Below are 18,279 nucleotides of genomic sequence, written 5' to 3' on the forward strand. Positions count from 1 at the left end.
TCCGGGTTGGGGAGGAGATTTTGCCCCAAGTGGAGGAGTTCAAGTACCTCGGAGTCTTGTTCACGAGTGGGGGAAGAGTGGATCGTGAGATCGACAGGCGGATCGGTGCGGCGTCTTCAGTAATGCGGACGCTGTATCGATCCGTTGTGGTGAAGAAGGAGCTGAGCCGGAAGGCAAAGCTCTCAATTTACCGGTCGATCTACGTTCCCATCCTCACCTATGGTCATGAGCTTTGGGTTATGACCGAAAGGACAAGATCACGGGTACAAGCGGCCGAAATGAGCTTCCTCCGCCGGGTGGCGGGGCTCTCCCTTAGAGATAGGGTGAGAAGCTCTGCCATCCGGGGGGAGCTCAAAGTAAAGCCGCTGCTCCTCCACATCGAGAGGAGCCAGATGAGGTGGTTCGGGCATCTGGTCAGGATGCCACCCGAACGCCTCCCTAGGGAGGTGTTTAGGGCACGTCCGACCGGTCGGAGGCCGCGGGGAAGACCCAGGACACGTTGGGAAGACTATGTCTCCCGGCTGGCCTGGGAACGCCTCAGGGTCCCCCGGGAGGAGCTGGACGAAGTGGCTGGGGAGAGGGAAGTCTGGGCTTCCCTGCTTAGGCTGCTGCCCCCGCGACCCGACCTCGGATAAGCGGAAGAAGATGGATGGATGGAATGATGATGAATAGTAGTATTTCTCTAGATATATTTGAAATGTAACAATCATGCCTTGATAAAGATGTTAATAAGGTAACCTATGATATTTTTACATAAATGCTTTTTATTTTGTAAAACTTCAGAGAGCTATTTATCTATTACATTTCTTATCTAACACTACAGGAGATGCTAGCGTGCTAATGAACTTCCACAACTTTGTTTTTTTTTTTACATGTTTTTTTTTTTTCAATACAGTTGCTTCAGGCATTTAAATAAAGTTAAGTGTTGGAGTTTGTAAAAGTATTATTAAAAATATGTCACTTTTACTGTAAATGAATATCGATTATAGGCCTTCTTCACTTATAATAATCAATATCGGTCCTGAAAAAAAAAAACTATCTCTAACTATAATTAGAGAAAGAAACCCCACCAAAGGCTCTCTTGCTGTCTGCTATGTCGTCCACAAGCTGCAGACATTCTCCATGTATGTTTTATACTTAAACATTCATTTATCTTCTAACTCATTTCCCCCGCGCACGTTAAGAGCATTTGTGAACTGTTGAGAGCGTTCTATAGCACTAATTTTTGTTGTTAAATCAAAGACAGTGTGAGACTATCATCACACTTCAACATCTCTAACATGTAAATGCTGCCTCTTTGCTCGGTCAGCATTGCAAGTAAAACTATCTTCTTAATTGTGGCCTGGATAAATAAAAGTGAAATACAGGTAAAAGCCAGTAAATTAGAATATTTTGAAAAACTTGATTTATTTCAGTAATTGCATTCAAAAGGTGTAACTTGTACATTATATTTATTCATTGCACACAGACTGATGCATTCAAATGTTTATTTCATTTAATTTTGATGATTTGAAGTGGCAACAAATGAAAATCCAAAATTCCGTGTGTCACAAAATTTGAATATTGTGTAAGGCTAATACAAAAAAGGGATTTTTAGAAATGTTGGCCAACTGAAAAGTATGAAAATGAAAAATATGAGCATGTACAATACTCAATACTTGGTTGGAGCTCCTTTTGCCTCAATTACTGCGTTAATGCGGCGTGGCATGGAGTCGATGAGTTTCTGGCACTGCTCAGGTGTTATGAGAGCCCAGGTTGCTCTGATAGTGGCCTTCAACTCTTCTGCGTTTTTGGGTCTGGCATTCTGCATCTTCCTTTTCACAATACCCCACAGATTTTCTATGGGGCTAAGGTCAGGGGAGTTGGCGGGCCAATTTAGAACAGAAATACCATGGTCCGTAAACCAGGCACGGGTAGATTTTGCGCTGTGTACAGGCGCCAAGTCCTGTTGGAACTTGAAATCTCCATCTCCATAGAGCAGGTCAGCAGCAGGAAGCATGAAGTGCTCTAAAACTTGCTGGTAGACGGCTGCGTTGACCCTGGATCTCAGGAAACAGAGTGGACCGACACCAGCAGATGACATGGCACCCCAAACCATCACTGATGGTGGAAACTTTACACTAGACTTCAGGCAACGTGGATCCTGTGCCTCTCCTGTCTTCCTCCAGACTCTGGGACCTCGATTTCCAAAGGAAATGCAAAATTTGCTTTCGTCAGAAAACATGACTTTGGACCACTCAGCAGCAGTCCAGCTGGTGTCGGTCCACTCTGTTTCCTGAGATCCAGGGTCTACCAGCAAGTTTTAGAGCACTTCATGCTTCCTGCTTCCTGCTGCTGACCTGCTCTATGGAGATGGAGATTTCAAGTTCCAACAGGACTTGGCGCCTGCACACAGCGCAAAATCTACCCGTGCCTGGTTTACGGACCATGGTATTTCTGTTCTAAATCGGCCCGCCAACTCCCCTGACCTTAGCCCCATAGAAAATCTGTGGGGTATTGTGAAAAGGAAGATGCAGAATGCCAGACCCAAAAACGCAGAAGAGTTGAAGGCCACTATCAGAGCAACCTGGGCTCTCATAACACCTGAGCAGTGCCAGAAACTCATCGACTCCATGCCACGCCGCATTAACGCAGTAATTGAGGCAAAAGGAGCTCCAACCAAGTATTGAGTATTGTACATGCTCATATTTTTCATTTTCATACTTTTCAGTTGGCCAACATTTCTAAAAATCCCTTTTTTGTATTAGCCTTAAGTAATATTCTAATTTTGTGACACACGGAATTTTGGATTTTCATTTGTTGCCACTTCAAATCATCAAAATTAAATGAAATAAACATTTGAATGCATCAGTCTGTGTGCAATGAATAAATATAATGTACAAGTTACTCCTTTTGAATGCAATTACTGAAATAAATCAAGTTTTTCAAAATATTCTAATTTACTGGCTTTTACCTGTATATAAAGACAACTAAGAAGTCAATGTTTGTGTACTACATTACCCAGAAGGCTCAGCGTCATAGACAGGAACAGGACGTAGGTTTTTGCTACAAGAGGACAATTGTGTGGTTTGATCAATAAATAGTTGACATATTGTTACATGTTGTTCTTCTGCTTGGTCGACACAAGAAACTCAAATAAATGTTAATTGGACAGTTGACGTGTGCGTTTGACACAAATTCCATTGGCTAAAATTTGCGGGGAAGGCTCAATGTTGGACAAAGTTGCGAGGTTGTGCGTGATTTGCGTGAATTGGCGACATTGCAAATTCCTGGCGGGATGATTGACAACCAAGTAATCAGGAACCATGCAGCTGAACAAGTCTTCCTCTGACCTGCAGGGTACGTCACACAGGATGCGGTCGTAGAAGAGGACGTCCTTCTTCCCGTGCGTCTGGATGCGCAGCGTGGGGATGCAGGAGGCGTCGTGGTTGACCACCACGATGCACGGGCTGTTGAGGCGCTTGGTCTGGTGCACCAGCAGGTAGCAGCGCTTGTTGTCCACGTCGTTGGCGATGACGAAGCCCTCTGAAAATACAGTATTCACAGCACTTTACACCTTTATTCCAAATTCATTCATTTTGTCCTCAAATTATAAGTGTCTGCCCTGAGATGGGTAGGTTGTGAGTTCAAACCCCGGCCGAGTCATACCAAAGACTATAAAAATGGGAGCCATTACCTCCTTGCTTGGCACTCAGCATCAAGGCTCGAAATTGGGGGCTAAATCACTAAAATGATTCCCGGGCGCGACCACCGCTGCTGCTCACTGCTCCCCTCACCTCCCAGGGGGTGATCAAGGGCGATGGGTCAAATGCAGAGAATAATTTCGCCACACCTAGTGTGTGTGTGACAATCATTGGTACTTTAACTTTAAAATTCTACAAACAATACCCCATAATGACAATGTGAAAACCTTTTTTAGAGCTTTTTTGCAAATTTATTAGAAATGAAAAAGTAATAAAAATCCCATGTATATAAGTATTCACAGTCTTTGTCAGAGGTGGGTAGTAACGCGCTACATTTACTCCGTTACATCTACTTGAGTAACTTTTGGGATAAATTGTACTTCTAAGAGTAGTTTTAATGCAACATACTTTTACTTTTACTTGAGTATATTTATAGAGAAGAAACGCTACTTTTACTCCGCTACTTTTATCTACATTCAGCTCGCTACTCGCTACTCATTTTTATCGATCTGTTAATGCACGCTTTGTTTGTTTTGGTCTGTCATAGTGCCTGCGTTTCAACAAATACAGTCACTGGTGACGTTCACTCCGTTCCACCAATCAGATGCAGTCACTGGTGACGTTGGACCAATCAAACAGAGCCAGGCGGTCACATGACCTGACTTAAACAAGTTGAAAAACTTATTCGGGTGTTACCATTTAGTGGTCAATTGTACGGAATATATACTGTACTGTGCAATCTACTAATAAAAGTTTCAATCAATCAATCAAAAGTGTGAAGGAAAAAAGACCCTTTTTTATTTCAACCGTACATCCCGTCAAAAGCCTAAAGACTGACTGCACAGTTCCTGTCTTCACAATAAAAGTGCCGCTCCATCGCGCCTGCGCTTTCAAAACAGGAGTCTCCGAAAGCCAGCGCAAACAAGCTAGCAAGCTACGGAGTTTGCCGCCAATGTATTTCTTGTAAAGTGTATAAAAACGAATATGGAAGCTGGACAAATAAGGTGCCAAAAACCAACCACTTTCATGTGGTATTAGACAGAAAGGAGGAACTTTTTTTCTCCTCCATTTGAAAACGTGGACGCTATCATCACTACTGTCTGATTACAATCAATGCAAGTCATCAGAATCAGGTAATACACCAACTTATATTCTTGTCTTCATGAAAGAAAGGAATCTATGTGTTAAACATGCATGTATATTCATTAAAACACCTTTAACATGTAAACAAAAACGGCAAAATAAATAAATATAAATTATATACTGTATATATATATATGTGTATGTATATGTATATATATATATATATGATATGTGTGTGTATGTTACTCATCAGTTACTCAGTACTTGAGTAGTTTTTTCACAACATACTTTTTACTTTTACTCAAGTAAATATTTGGGTGACTACCGGTACTCCTTACTTTTACTTGAGTAATAAATCTCTAAAGTAACAGTACTCTTACTTGAGTACAATTTCTGGCTACTCTACCCACCTCTGGTCTTTGTGCAATACTGGAAGCAATTAATGTGATTTCCTGCACTCGTTCCAGAGTCTCTTCTAGATTATTCACTAGTCACTTATTTACATAAAGAGGTTCAAAACGACTACCCGTTAGAATTGAGCAAAAAAGTCACTAAAGTTGCTAACACCAATGATCGATCATGCTGAGTCTTCTTATTCTCTGGCAGACCAGGTGCATTATGAATATTGCATATTGGGGCGGTATAGCTCGGTTGGTAGAGTGGCCGTGCCATCAACCTGAGGGTTGCAGGTTCGATCCCTGCTTCCGCCATCCTAGTCACTGCCGTTGTGTCCTTGGGCAAGACACTTTACCCACCTGCTCCCAGTGCCACCCACACTGGTTTAAATGTAACGTAGATATTGGGTTTCACTATGTAAAGCGCTTTGAGTCACGAGAGAAAAGCGCTATATAAATATAATTCACTTCACTTCACTTTAAGGCTGAAACGACGCGTCGACATAGTCGACGTCATCGGTTACGTAAATACGTCGACGCCGTTTTTGTGCGTCGGCGCGTCGTATATTTACGTCACACTACTGTCATGGCGGAGCGCAAAGCAGACGATGCGAGCGAGGGGAAAAAGCACGCCAAAAGTCGTCAAAAGTGTGGGAGTATTTCAATAAACGGCCTAATAATGTTGTATGCACACTGTGTCGAGCGGAAATGGCCTATCATAGCAGCACAACGGCTATGAACGAACATTTGAAAAGAAAACCGACAGCGTTCTTGCCATCACCATCAACTAGTCAATCGTCCGCATGCGTATACGTTGTCATCATTACACAAAAACATGAATGTGTCATTTGTATCTGCGTTGTGAATTCATAAACTAAAGCACCGTTTCGCTCTGAGAGGCGCGTTTGGCGTGCCTGTTCAGTGTTTACAAAGAGAGAGAGGAGGAGAGACAGAGACAGGGGACGACGAGCGAGCGAGGAAGAGGAGCCAAAAAGCGAGGAAAGAAAGAGAAAAGAGTTGGAAGAGAAAAGACTTTGTGTAAAATTAAAAGATTGTAAACCTGACAAAGCCGTCTGGCGTTCAGTCTGTCGGTCCTGAAAGAACCCCACGGCACAAAGACGTGTCACAAACGCTAACGTTAATTAGTTGTGCAAATACCTTTTACAACATTAACAGTTACATATACTATGTACAAACCAACAATTAACTTTCACTTTAATCATACTATCATTGTTGTGTTATTAAGCAAAATAAGCAATACTTTTACTTTTGTTGAAATGTTTACACTGTACACTTTTTTTGTATTGGATGTTTAGCTTTATTTTTGCACATTTTAGCAAATAAGCAATACTTTTACTTTTGTTGAAATGTTTACACTGTTACAGAATATTTCCGTGTTGTACTTTTTTGTATTGGATGTTTATCTTTATTTTTGCACATTTTAAAGCAAAATAAGCAATACTTTTAATTTTGAAATGCTTATACTATTGCAGAATATTAAGATTTGCACTGGATGTTTACTTTTATATTTGCACATTAAAAAGCAAATAAGCTACTTTTAATTTTGTTTAAATGTTAAAAGTTTTAAATGTTTACATTGTTACAGAATATTTTGTCATGTTGTTGTCAATGTTGACTGAGTGGCCATACTTTTTTTTTTGTAAATAAAAGCCATGCCTTTTGAAAAAACTGGCCTACATTTATTTTTTCCTCTTCATTTTAAATTAAAAAAATAATCGGTAAAAGGAAAAAATAATCTATAGATTAATCGAAAAAAATAATCTATAGATTAACCGATTAATCGAAAAAAATAATCTATAGATTAATCGATAGAAAAATAATCGTTAGCTGCAGCCCTACTTCACTTCATTATGCGTTTGTGACCGAGGGCGAACACAGAGCACCAAATGTAATGTAAGCACCATGTGGAGTGATTCTGACCTGGAAAGGGCACTTCCATGTCAGCATGCAGCATCTCAATGAGCTGGGCTGTCTTGGACCCAGGGGCTGCACACATGTCCAGGATCTACACACACACACACACCCCTATGGTATTATTTCTCACAAGAATAGATGCCAAGAACCAGACTGTTGTCTTACTTTGTGGTGAGACTCAATCTTCAGCAGGATAGGAGGAATCATACTGACGGCTTCCTGGCGGCTGATGTTACCCTGCAGGAAGTCAATTAGTTTCCCTTAAACGTGACGCTTTTCTCTGCTATGTTGGAATCATTAATATTAGTCTTTTTTTGTTTGACTACTTTTGGATTGTTTTGTGTCATATTTGTGTGTCCTCTCAGTTGCTCGCTATTCTGAATGTTGCTCGGCCGGCTTTGATTTTGGACTTGGAATATTATTGTCTATTATTTTGTTGGGAGTGATTAATAAAAAAATTAAAAAGACTATAGTATTATTGGCCACTAGATGAGACCAAAACAATCAGTTTACGCTCTTCAGTATCGTGGCCACTGATTGGCTCAGTCTAAGGCAACCTTACCTTATTGGATTAAAACAGTGTTAAAGTGACTAAGTGGGTGGTTTTTTTATATCTGGAGGGTTGTAATTATGTAAAACAATGAACTTAGGTGGTAAACAGTTTTTTGTGATCCTAGCTAGAGATGTCCAATAATGGCTTTTTTGCCGATATTCCGATATTGTCCAACTCTTAATTACAGATTACGATATCAAGCGATACCGATATATACAGTGGTGGAATTAACACATTATTATGCCTAATTTTGTTGTGATGCCCCGCTGGATGCATTAAACAATGTAACAAGGTTTTCCAAAATAAATCAACTCAAGTTATGGAAAAAAGTGCCAACATGGCACTGCCATATTTAGGGCCCGCAATGTCCCATTGCAAAAGGACTCCCGAAGGGAGTCCTTATGCAATGGGACATAAGGACCTATTGTTATTCGTTCGTTTTATTCTTTCTTATTATTATTCTTCCGCAGCTTTGCGCACTACTTTGACCCCCTTAACATGCTTCAAAACTCACCAAATTTTACACACACATCAGTAATATACGGCAAAACTTTTTATCAAAAAACCAAACCTCAAAACTCAAAATTGCGCTCTAGCGCCCCCTAGGAAAAAAAAAACTAGACTGCCTGTAACTCCCACTAGGAAGGTCGGAAAAATATGAAACAAAATCCTCTATGTACGTCTGACTTAGACCTAGTTCTCATAATTGTACATCCTCGGGCTAAAATCAACAGGAAGTTGGCAATTCCCCCTTCAAGACAAAAAAGTACTAAAAACAGTCACTTTTGCCTATTTGCGCTGTAATATGACCCCCTTAACATGCTTCAAAACTCACCAAACTGAACACACACATCAGGACTGGCAGAAATTGTGATCTAATAAAAAAACCTAACCCCAAATCTCAAAATTGTGCTCTTGAGCAATTTTTTAATAAAACGCACAAAAAACTGCTCCTCGGATGAAAAAACTGACTTAACTGCCTCTAACTCCCACTGGGAAGGTCGAAGAGACATGAAACAAAAACCTCAATGTAGGTCTTACTTAGACCTACATTTCATAAATCAACAGGAAGTTTGCTATTCCCCCTTCAAAACATTTTTTTTTTAAAAACCGGTCACCTTCCTTCAAAAACGAACTCCTCTGAGCGCGTTTGTCGTTTCGCCTTCAAAATAACACAGGAGAGACATTGAACCCTTGTGATTACAACAACAGAAGCGCTTTTTAATTAACTGCTCCGGTTTTGATTTTATGACCCTTCAAAGACCCGCTGCGCTGACGCTGCTGCAATGCTGTTTTTTTTAAGATGGCTGCTTAAAAGCAGGAAGCACCAACGTGCCCACACAATGCAGACAAGGTAGGTACACTAGACAAAAGTCTTGGGACACTTCGGACTACAAGTAGACAAAAGTATTGGGACACTTAGGACTAGCACCTGCCAAATACCCGGGCCCGACCAACGCTGCTTGCAGCTTTAATTATTATTGAAGTTACAAAGTGCATTATTTTTTTTTTAACATGCCTCAAAACAGCAGCTTGGAATTTGGGACATGCATGAGGAGGTTGAGGTGGGCTGGGTTGGGGGGGGGGGGGGGGGGGTCACCGGGGGCTGTATATTGTAGCGTCTTGGAAGAGTTAGTGCTGCAAGGGGTTCTGGGTATTTGTGCTGTTGTGTTACGGTGCGGATGTTCTCCCGAAATGTGTTTGTCATTCTTGTTTGGTGTGGGTTCACAGTGTGGCGCATATTTGTAACAGTGTTAAAGTTGTTTATACGGCCACCCTCAGTGTGACCGGTATGGCTGTTGATCAAGTATGCTTTGCATTCACTTGTGTGTGTGCAAAAGCTGTAGATATTATGTGATTGGACCGGCACGCAAAGGCAGTACCTTTAAGATTTATTGACACTCTGTACTTCTCCCTACGTCCGTGTACACAGCGGCCTTTTAAAAAGTCATACATTTTACTTTTTGAAACAGAAACCGATCATTTTGAAACCGATACCAATAATTTCCGATATTACATTTTCAAGCATTTATCGGCCGATAATATATATAATATATATTAAAATATTTGAGTTAAATTGAATAAGTTCATTACCACGGTCAAGCCTGGAAGCACTAATGGAGATAAAACAAGGGTTCTCTCTATTTAAAACACAACTTGTTTGTATTAAGTGACTAAACAGTTATTAGGGATGTCAAAAAAAAAAAAATTATAATTAATTGCGATTCTTATTTGTAATGATTCTTTAAAAAAAAAAAAATAAATAAATAAAATTTAATTTCCGCCAAAAAATCAGTCCTGTCCAGCTACTTGAGTCCATGTTTGGGTAGAACTTTATCAAACTAAACCAGTTTTCTTTTAAGTAATACAGAAATTGATCAGAGAAGTTTATCTAGTTTATGGAGGAATGTAGTTAATCATAGAACTGGCACCCGATGTTATTAAAAAAGTCTTAGTTTTGAATCGGGAATCGCTTCTGAATGGAATTATTAGTTATTAATAACAAAATGTCAGCTTTTGTCTGACTTTTGGATTGTCATACCTGCCAACTACTCCGGTTTTCCCGTAATCCGTACGGTTTTCATCAACCTATTCCGGGTTACGGTTGCAGTGATAAAAAATACGGTTTTTCATTAATAAAAAAAAAAAAAAAGGGTGAAAACTACGCGAATTGCACCTTGTGCAGACAAGATTTTTCGATCGGACACGGAGGAATTAGCGATGTAAAAGACCACGTTGGGACAAAAAAACACAAGTCTAATGCCGTTGCTAGCGATACAAGTGGAAAACTTTCAACGTTTTTCGTCGCCCAAACAGATTCTTTGGATGTGATAAATGCCGAAGTTTTATTTACGGAGGCAATAATTGAGCATGGATTTCCAATCGCACTGGCTGATCACATGAGACAGTTAAATGTTTGTAATGCAACCTTTAAAAATCATTACGCGGTGATCGCGGTCCCAAAAATAAACTTTTCTTGCATGATAATGTCCAGAAAAATTCGCTTTATATTACTATAGAGTCCTTTTAACGAATGAGTTTGATGGTTTATCACAAACCTTAAATGAAAGAAGTCCTTTGTTCTCCTGCACCATGCATGCACTTTGGCCTTGCTTCGTGTTTGGTGCGCAATCCTGTCGGCTGTATTTCACAGCACGACATACTGTTAAAAGTGTTTGTACTATTTATGCTTTCAAGTCCAAGTTGAAGAAATCTTGTTAAATGTTGACAGCATAACTACCAAAATACAGAAGTATGTCCTTAATATTTTTGCAGTGCTATTTCTGTTGAAAAGTTCAAATGATTACATTAGAGATGTGATGTGCCACTTTTCAATTGTCTGATGGCTTGAATTAATTTTCATTAATTTTTCATATTTTGAATTCTTTTGGAAGGCTTACAAAAAAACTACATTTGAATTGTAATTCCATGCTATTGACAGGACTATTAATTTTAATGAAGTTAGCTTACCAGTATGATAATTGTGATAGAAATGTGAATTTTAGGCACAGAATATTTTTTACAATTGAACAAGGCAGTAGATTATACAAGCTTGGACAGAAAGTTAATAATGACACCAATTTTTTTTTTAAATGGAATTGTTTAGTACTGTTTTACCATTTGTTTACTGTAAAAAGTGTTTATACTGTTTATACTTTCAATTAACAAATTGAAGTCTTGTGAAAGGTTGACAGGATAACTGGCATTAACTGTCAAAATAATTTCAAACTATTGAAGTTAGCTTACAGAATAAACATGTCAATCAACCCATATGATTTTTGCTGTAATATTTTTGTTTTGAAAAGTCACTGTGACTGATAGAAAAGTGATGGTTTTAGCAACATTTTAACCTGTCTGAATGATAATAATCATTTTGCGTCGGGGGGGCGAAGCCCTGAACCCTCCACCAGGACTTTGTCCTGGACCTACCGGGGCCTGCGGCCCTTGGACCCTGGCTACTAGGTTTTTCTGATTTCAAAAGTTGGCAGGTATGGATTGTTGTTTTTTGTTTGATGGTATTTCAACAGAACGACACTTGAGACAACCCTGGACTCCAGCTTCCTCTACTTCCAGAAAAAAAAAAACATTTCTGGAGCTTACTCCACGGAAAGTTCTGCTCAACCCCATAGAAGTTGTTCTTTATTTTCATCAAGCTGCTGCATGTGAACGTCCCGTCTTCATTTACTCACCGACTCGGTCTCGCTCACAAGAAACTGGTGGAACTTCTCCAGCAGGGGAGACTTGCGAATGACCTTCCGGCTCAGGTTGGTGTGCCAGGCCTGCTCGTCAGGATACCTGCAAAGGTGCGCATGAGGATTACTGGTGTGGCGTGACGCTGCGTTGCTCGCTTGTATGGGCTTTACCAGCTGAGAGGCTGCGGCGCTTCAATCTTCTGCCCGTCAATCTCCAGCTCCTTGAAGTACTTGTCCTTCAGACAATGCAGGATCTCCTTGGCGTGGCTGCAACCAGGTAAGAGGTGCAATCGTATCTGCCTCTTTTTAACAGTATGATGACGTCCGTCCATCCATCCATTTTCTACCGCTTGTCCCTATCTCAGCTGCATTCGGTACACCCTGGACAAGTCGCCACCTCATCGCAGGGCCAACACAGATAGACAACATTCACACTCACGTTCACACACTAGGGCAGTGTTTTTCAACCTTTTTTGAGGCAAGGCACATTTTTTTCATAAAAAAAAATACGTAGGCACACCACCAGCAGAAAAGGTTAAAAAATGAAACTCCACCAGGTTGTCGTGCCTTATTTTGAGTTTGTTGTTGTTTTCCTGTGTGTAGTGCTTTAGTTCCTGTCTTGCGCTTTTATTTTGGTGACCCTTCCTGTTTTGTTGGTGTTCTCTTGTAGCAGCTTCACGCCTTCCTTTTGAGTGCTATTGCCCACACCTGCTTTGTTTTGGCAATCAAGACTATTTAAGTTGTGCGTACGCTTCCCTTCTTTGTGGGGACATTGTTGATTGTCATGTCATGTACAGATGTGCTTTGTGGACGCCATCTTTGCTCCACACGCTGTAAGTCTTTGCTGTCGTCCAGCATTCTGTTTTTGTTGACTTTGTAGCCAGTTCAGTTTTACATAGCCGTTAGTTATGGGTTGATGAGGCGTCATGAAGCGTTTCGACACATTGCAAAACTGTATTGATACTGTGTCGATACTGTGTCACTAAATACTGACATCTGCTGGACATTAAAAATCCCTACAGGCAACCTATGGACCGACTCAACTGACACTGATTTGATGCCCTAGTACAGGGGTCACCAACCTTTTTGAAACCAAAAACTACTTCTTGGGTACTGATTAATGCGAAGGGCTACCAGTTTGATACACACTTGAATAAATAAATATATTGTCATTTGTAAGTTACACGTAAGTGTGATTTAAACAAGAATAGCTAAATAAATAAATGTATATATATATAAAAAAATGGGTATTTCTGTCTGTCATTCCGTCGTACATTTTTTTTTCCTTTTACGGAAGGTTTTTTGTAGAGAATAAATGATGAAAAAAACCACTTAATTGAACGGTTTAAAAGAGGAGAAAACACGAAAAAAATTTAAATAAAATTCAATTTCGACTCTTTAAAATTCTAAATTCAACCGACAAAAAGAAGAGAAAAACTAGCTTATTTGAATCTTTTTGAAAAAATTAAAAAAATAATTTATGGAACATCATTAGTAATTTTTCCTGATTAAGATACATTTTACAATTTTGATGACATGTTTTTAAATTGGTTAAAATCCAATCTGCACTTTGTTAGAATATTTAACAGATTGGACCAAGCTATATTTCTAACAAAGACAAATCAGTATTTCTTCTAGATTTTCGAAAACAACAATTTTAAAAGAAATTCAAAATACTTTGAAATAAGATTTAAATTTGATTCTACAGATTTTCTAGATTTGCCAGAATAATTTTTTTGAATTTTAATCATAGTAAGTTTGAAGAAATATTTCACAAATATTCTTCGTCGAAAAAACAGAAGCTAAAATATTTATTATTCTTTACAATAAAAAATAAATAAATTTACTTGAACATTGATTTAAATTGTCAGGAAAGAAGAGGAAGAAATTTAAAAGGTAAAAAGGTATATTTGTTTAAAAATCCTAAAATCATTTTTAAGGTTGTATTTTTTCTCTAAAATTGTATTTCTAAAAGTAATAAGAAGCAAAGTAAAAAATAAATGAATTTATTTAAACAAGTGAAGACCCATCCATCCATCCATTTCCTACCGCTTATTCCAAGTGAAGACCAAGTCTTTAAAATATTTTCTTGGATTTTCAAATTCTATTTGAGTTTTGTCTCTTTTAGAATTAAAAATGTCGAGCAAAGCGAGACCAGCTTGATAGTAAATAAATAAAATTAAAAAAATAGAGGCAGCTCACTGGTAAATGCTGCTATTTGAGCTATTTTTAGAACAGGCCAGCGGGCGACTGATCTGGTCCTTACGGGCTACCTGGTGACCGCGGGCACCGCGTTGGTGACCCCTGCCCTAGTATATACAATAATATAAACCAAGTCATTGTATTTCATTTAGGATTATTTCATATCTTCATTTAAATAAAAATATATATTTTTTTAGATACAGTCAATAAATAATGTGAACATGTATCATAACATGGAAATCTAAGAGAACGTGTTATGGATGATTGTGGACTGGGAATTTTTTTAATTTTATTTTTTTTTACACATTTTTATATTAAAAAAAAAAGTTTTTCCGACGTATTACATTTTAGACGATTTCTCTTCTTAGTTATTATTTCTCGGGCTGTAGAAAAGAGCCGCTCACAGGGCACAGAGGAGGCGTCAGTGCGACACAGTTCGCGTATCGGTCACGTGACCAAAACAGCTCATGATCGGTCACGTGACTTTCTAAAAGCGGTACGCGCACCGAACACAGGGTTTCGCTCTATGAGCTCGACGCATGCGCCGATGCATCGGTGTTGCCAGACCCATCACTACTCCACACGCTGTAAGTCTTTGCTGTCGTCCAGCATTCTGTTTTTGTTGACTTTGTAGCCAGTTCAGTTTTACATAGCCGTCCCTGTGCTTCAGTGCCTTTTCCTAGCGGGACTTGCCTTTTGTTAATTTTTGGTTTAACCTCTTTACCTGCACGCTGCCTACCGCTGTGCTCTGCATATTGGGATCACGACAAACCATCCTCGACGCGTTCCGACTTCTACCAAGCAATGAACTACCTGCTGCCACCTACTGGTATGGAGTATAACAAGATTACCCTGCCAAGCTCTACACAGCACAGGCACTAGACAACGGCACATTATTATGATTATTGATTCGCAAAAAATATTTTTTGGACCAATTAGGTGTACCGTATTTTCCGCACCATAAGGCGCCCTGGGTTATAAGCCGTGCCTTCAATGAACGGTGTATTTCAAAACTTTGTCCACCTATAAGCCGCCCCGTGTTGTAAGCCGCATCTAACTGCGCTAAAGGAATGTCAAAAAAACAGTCAGATAGGTCAGTCAAACTTTAATAATATATTAAAAACCAGCGTGATGTGGGCGCGCATGGAGTCGTATATCAACATGGACGGAGCTGCGTGAAAAAAGCCACCCGGCCTCTTCGCGTAAACTTACCTTAACCACTCGCTCATCTTTTCTTCATCCAGCCATCCCTTCGAGTTAGCTTTTATGATGACGCCGGCTGGAAAGGTCTCTTTTGGCAAGGTCTTCCTTTTGAATATCACCATGGGTGGAAGTTTCTGGCCATTAGCATGGCAAGCTAGAACCACAGTGAAGGATGACTTCTCATTCCCTGTGGTGCGAATATTCACCGTACGTGCTCCCGTTGTATCCACAGTGCGGTTCACAGGAATATCAAAAGTCAGTGGAACCTCGTCCATGTTGATAATGTTCTCTGGCCGGATCTTTTTTTCAGCTATCTTGTTTTTACAATATGCACGGAAAGTAGCCAGCTTTTCTTGAAAGTCTTTAGGCAGTTGCTGTGAAATAGTAGTCCGTGTGCGGATGGAGAGATTGCGTCTTTTCATGAACCGGAAACTTGTCGCCATTTTGTGGTCTTTACAGATGTAAACACACAAAGGAAATTAAACGTAATATCCGCGCGCTTCTTCTTCTTCTACGCGGGCGGGTGGTTGCTTATAGTAGAAGAAGAAGCGCTTCCTGTTCTATGGGGGCGGGTGCTTACCTTGGCGGTTGCTTGCGTAGAAGAAGAAGCACTTCCTCTTCTACGGGGAAAAAAGATGGCGGCTGTTTACCGTAGTTGCGAGACCGAAACTTTATGAAAATGAATCTTAATATTAATCCATATATAAAGCGCACCGGGTTATAAGCCGCACTGTCAGCTTTTGAGTAAATTTGTGGTTTTTAGGTGCGGCTAATAGTGCGGAAAATACGGTAGTTGCATAATTTCCCACCACACACCAGACAATATCCCGCGGCACAGTGGTTGAAAATCACTGCACGAGGCACCATTTAGTGTTGCCAATCAACCTAACCCCAGCTGCATGTCTTTGGAGGTGGGAGGGGCCTATCCCCAGGTGCATGTCTTTGGAGGTGGGAGGAAGCTGGATTACCCGCAGGGAACCCACGCAGTCACGGGGAGAACATGCAAACTTCACACAGAAAGCCCCTGGATCGAACCCAGGACCTTCGTATTGTGAGGCACATACACTAACCCCTGTACCACCATGCTGCACCTATGATGACGTCATCTAGCGACTTTTACGACAGCCAATAACTACTTTCCTTTCTGACTGCAGAGCTGGCGACACTTACCTCTTGTATCCAGTGATGCGGATGGTGACTGGCAGCGGTTCTCTCATGGCGGCCATAAAATGGTCAAATTCTCCATCCGGCACCAAGCCCTGCTCCTGGTAGTAGTGCTCAAACAGCTTGTTTTCCTTCACAATGTCAGCGTACCCGGCACCCCAGCCCTGAAACACATGCATTGTTCATTTGCTATATGAAGTGATTTAGCTTCGGCAGTATTGTTTATTTATTATATGAAGTGATTGACAGCTTATTAGAAAACCCTCCCAGTAGTGATGGGTCCGGCAACACCGATGCATCGGCGCATGCGTCGAGCTCATAGAGCAAAACCCTGTGTCGGTGCGCGTACCGCTTTTAGAAAGTCACGTGACCGATCATGAGCTGTTTTGGTCACGTGACCGATACGCGAACTGTGTCGCACTGACGCCTCCTCTGTGCCCTGTGAGCGGCTCTTTTCTACAGCAGGAGAAATAATAACTAAGAAGAGAAATCGACTAAAATGTAATACGTCGGAAAAACTTTTTTTTTTTTTTTATAAAAATGTGTAAAAAAATTAAATTAAAAACATTTCCCAGTCCACAATCATCCACAACACGTTCTCTTAGATTTCCATTTTATGACACATGTTCACATTATTTATTGACTGTATCTAAAAAAGATACAAATATATTTTATTTAAATGAAGATATGAAATAATCCTAAATGATATACAATGACTTGGTTTATATTATTGTATATACTAGGGCAGGGGTCACCAACGCGGTGCCCGCGGTCACCAGGTAGCCCGTAAGGACCAGATCAGTCGCCCGCTGGCCTGTTCTAAAAATAGCTCAAAGAGCAGCACTTATCAGTGAGCTGCCTCTATTTTTTAAATGTCATTTATTTACTAGCAAGCTGGTCTCGCTTTGCTCGACATTTTTAATTCTAAAAGAGACAAAACTCAAATAGAATTTGAAAATCCAAGAAAATATTTGAAAGACTTGGTCTTCACTTGGAATAAGCGGTAGAAAATGGATGGATGGATGGGTCTTCACTTGTTTAAATAAATTCATTTATTTTTTTACTTTGCTTCTTATTACTTTTAGAAATACAATTTTAGAGAAAAAATACAACCTTAAAAATGATTTTAGGATTTTTAAACAAATATACCTTTTAAATTTCTTCCTCTTCTTTCCTGACAATTTAAATCAATGTTCAAGTTTTTTTGTTTTTTTTTATTGTGAAGAATAATAAATATTTTAGCTTCTGTTTTTTTGACGAAGAATATTTGTGAAATATTTCTTCAAACTTAGTATGATTAAAATTCAAAAAAAAAAATCTGGCAAATCTAGAAAATCTGTAGAATCAAATTTAAATCTTATTTCAAAGTATTTTGAATTTCTTTTAAAATTTTTGTTCTGGAAAATCTAGAAGAAATACTGATTTGTCTTTGTTAGAAATATAGCTTGGTCCAATTTGTTAAATATTCTAACAAAGTGCAGATTGGATTTTAACCAATTTAAAACATGTCATCAAAATTCTAAAATGTATCTTAATCAGGAAAAATTACTAATGATGTTCCATAAATTATTTTTTTAATTTTTTCAAAAAGATTCAAATAAGCTAGTTTTTCTCTTCTTTGTCGGTTGAATTTTGAATTTTAAAGAGTCGAAATTGAAGATAAACTATGTTTCAAAATTGTATTTTAAATTTTTTAGTGTTTTCTCCTCTTTTAAACCGTTCAATTAAGTGTTTTTTTCATCATTTATTCCCTACAAAAAACCTTCCGTAAAAGGAAAAAAAAATGTACGACGGAATGACAGACAGAAATACCCATTTTTTTTTATATACACAGGTAAAAGCCAGTAAATTAGAATATTTTGAAAAAC

At 39.3% G+C, this 18,279-nt stretch overlaps 1 protein-coding gene across 2 annotated transcripts in view; it reads right to left on the reverse strand.

Moving 5' to 3' along the window:
- The window catches only part of nsun2 (NOP2/Sun RNA methyltransferase 2), a 49,555-nt gene that overhangs the window by 28,426 nt on the left and 2,850 nt on the right, over positions 1 to 18,279 (reverse strand). For both annotated transcript variants that reach the window (XM_061982394.2, XM_061982393.2), the window contains 6 exons: positions 16,418 to 16,575; positions 12,014 to 12,109; positions 11,840 to 11,945; positions 7,262 to 7,333; positions 7,103 to 7,187; positions 3,333 to 3,525 (listed from right to left, as the gene is read on the reverse strand). In XM_061982394.2, coding sequence (XP_061838378.2) covers positions 3,333 to 3,525; positions 7,103 to 7,187; positions 7,262 to 7,333; positions 11,840 to 11,945; positions 12,014 to 12,109; positions 16,418 to 16,575 — 710 coding nt within the window. The remainder of the gene's footprint in view (positions 1 to 3,332; positions 3,526 to 7,102; positions 7,188 to 7,261; positions 7,334 to 11,839; positions 11,946 to 12,013; positions 12,110 to 16,417; positions 16,576 to 18,279) is intronic.

This window comes from Nerophis lumbriciformis, linkage group LG21, assembly GCF_033978685.3.
Source record: "Nerophis lumbriciformis linkage group LG21, RoL_Nlum_v2.1, whole genome shotgun sequence".
NCBI lineage: Eukaryota > Metazoa > Chordata > Actinopteri > Syngnathiformes > Syngnathidae > Nerophis > Nerophis lumbriciformis.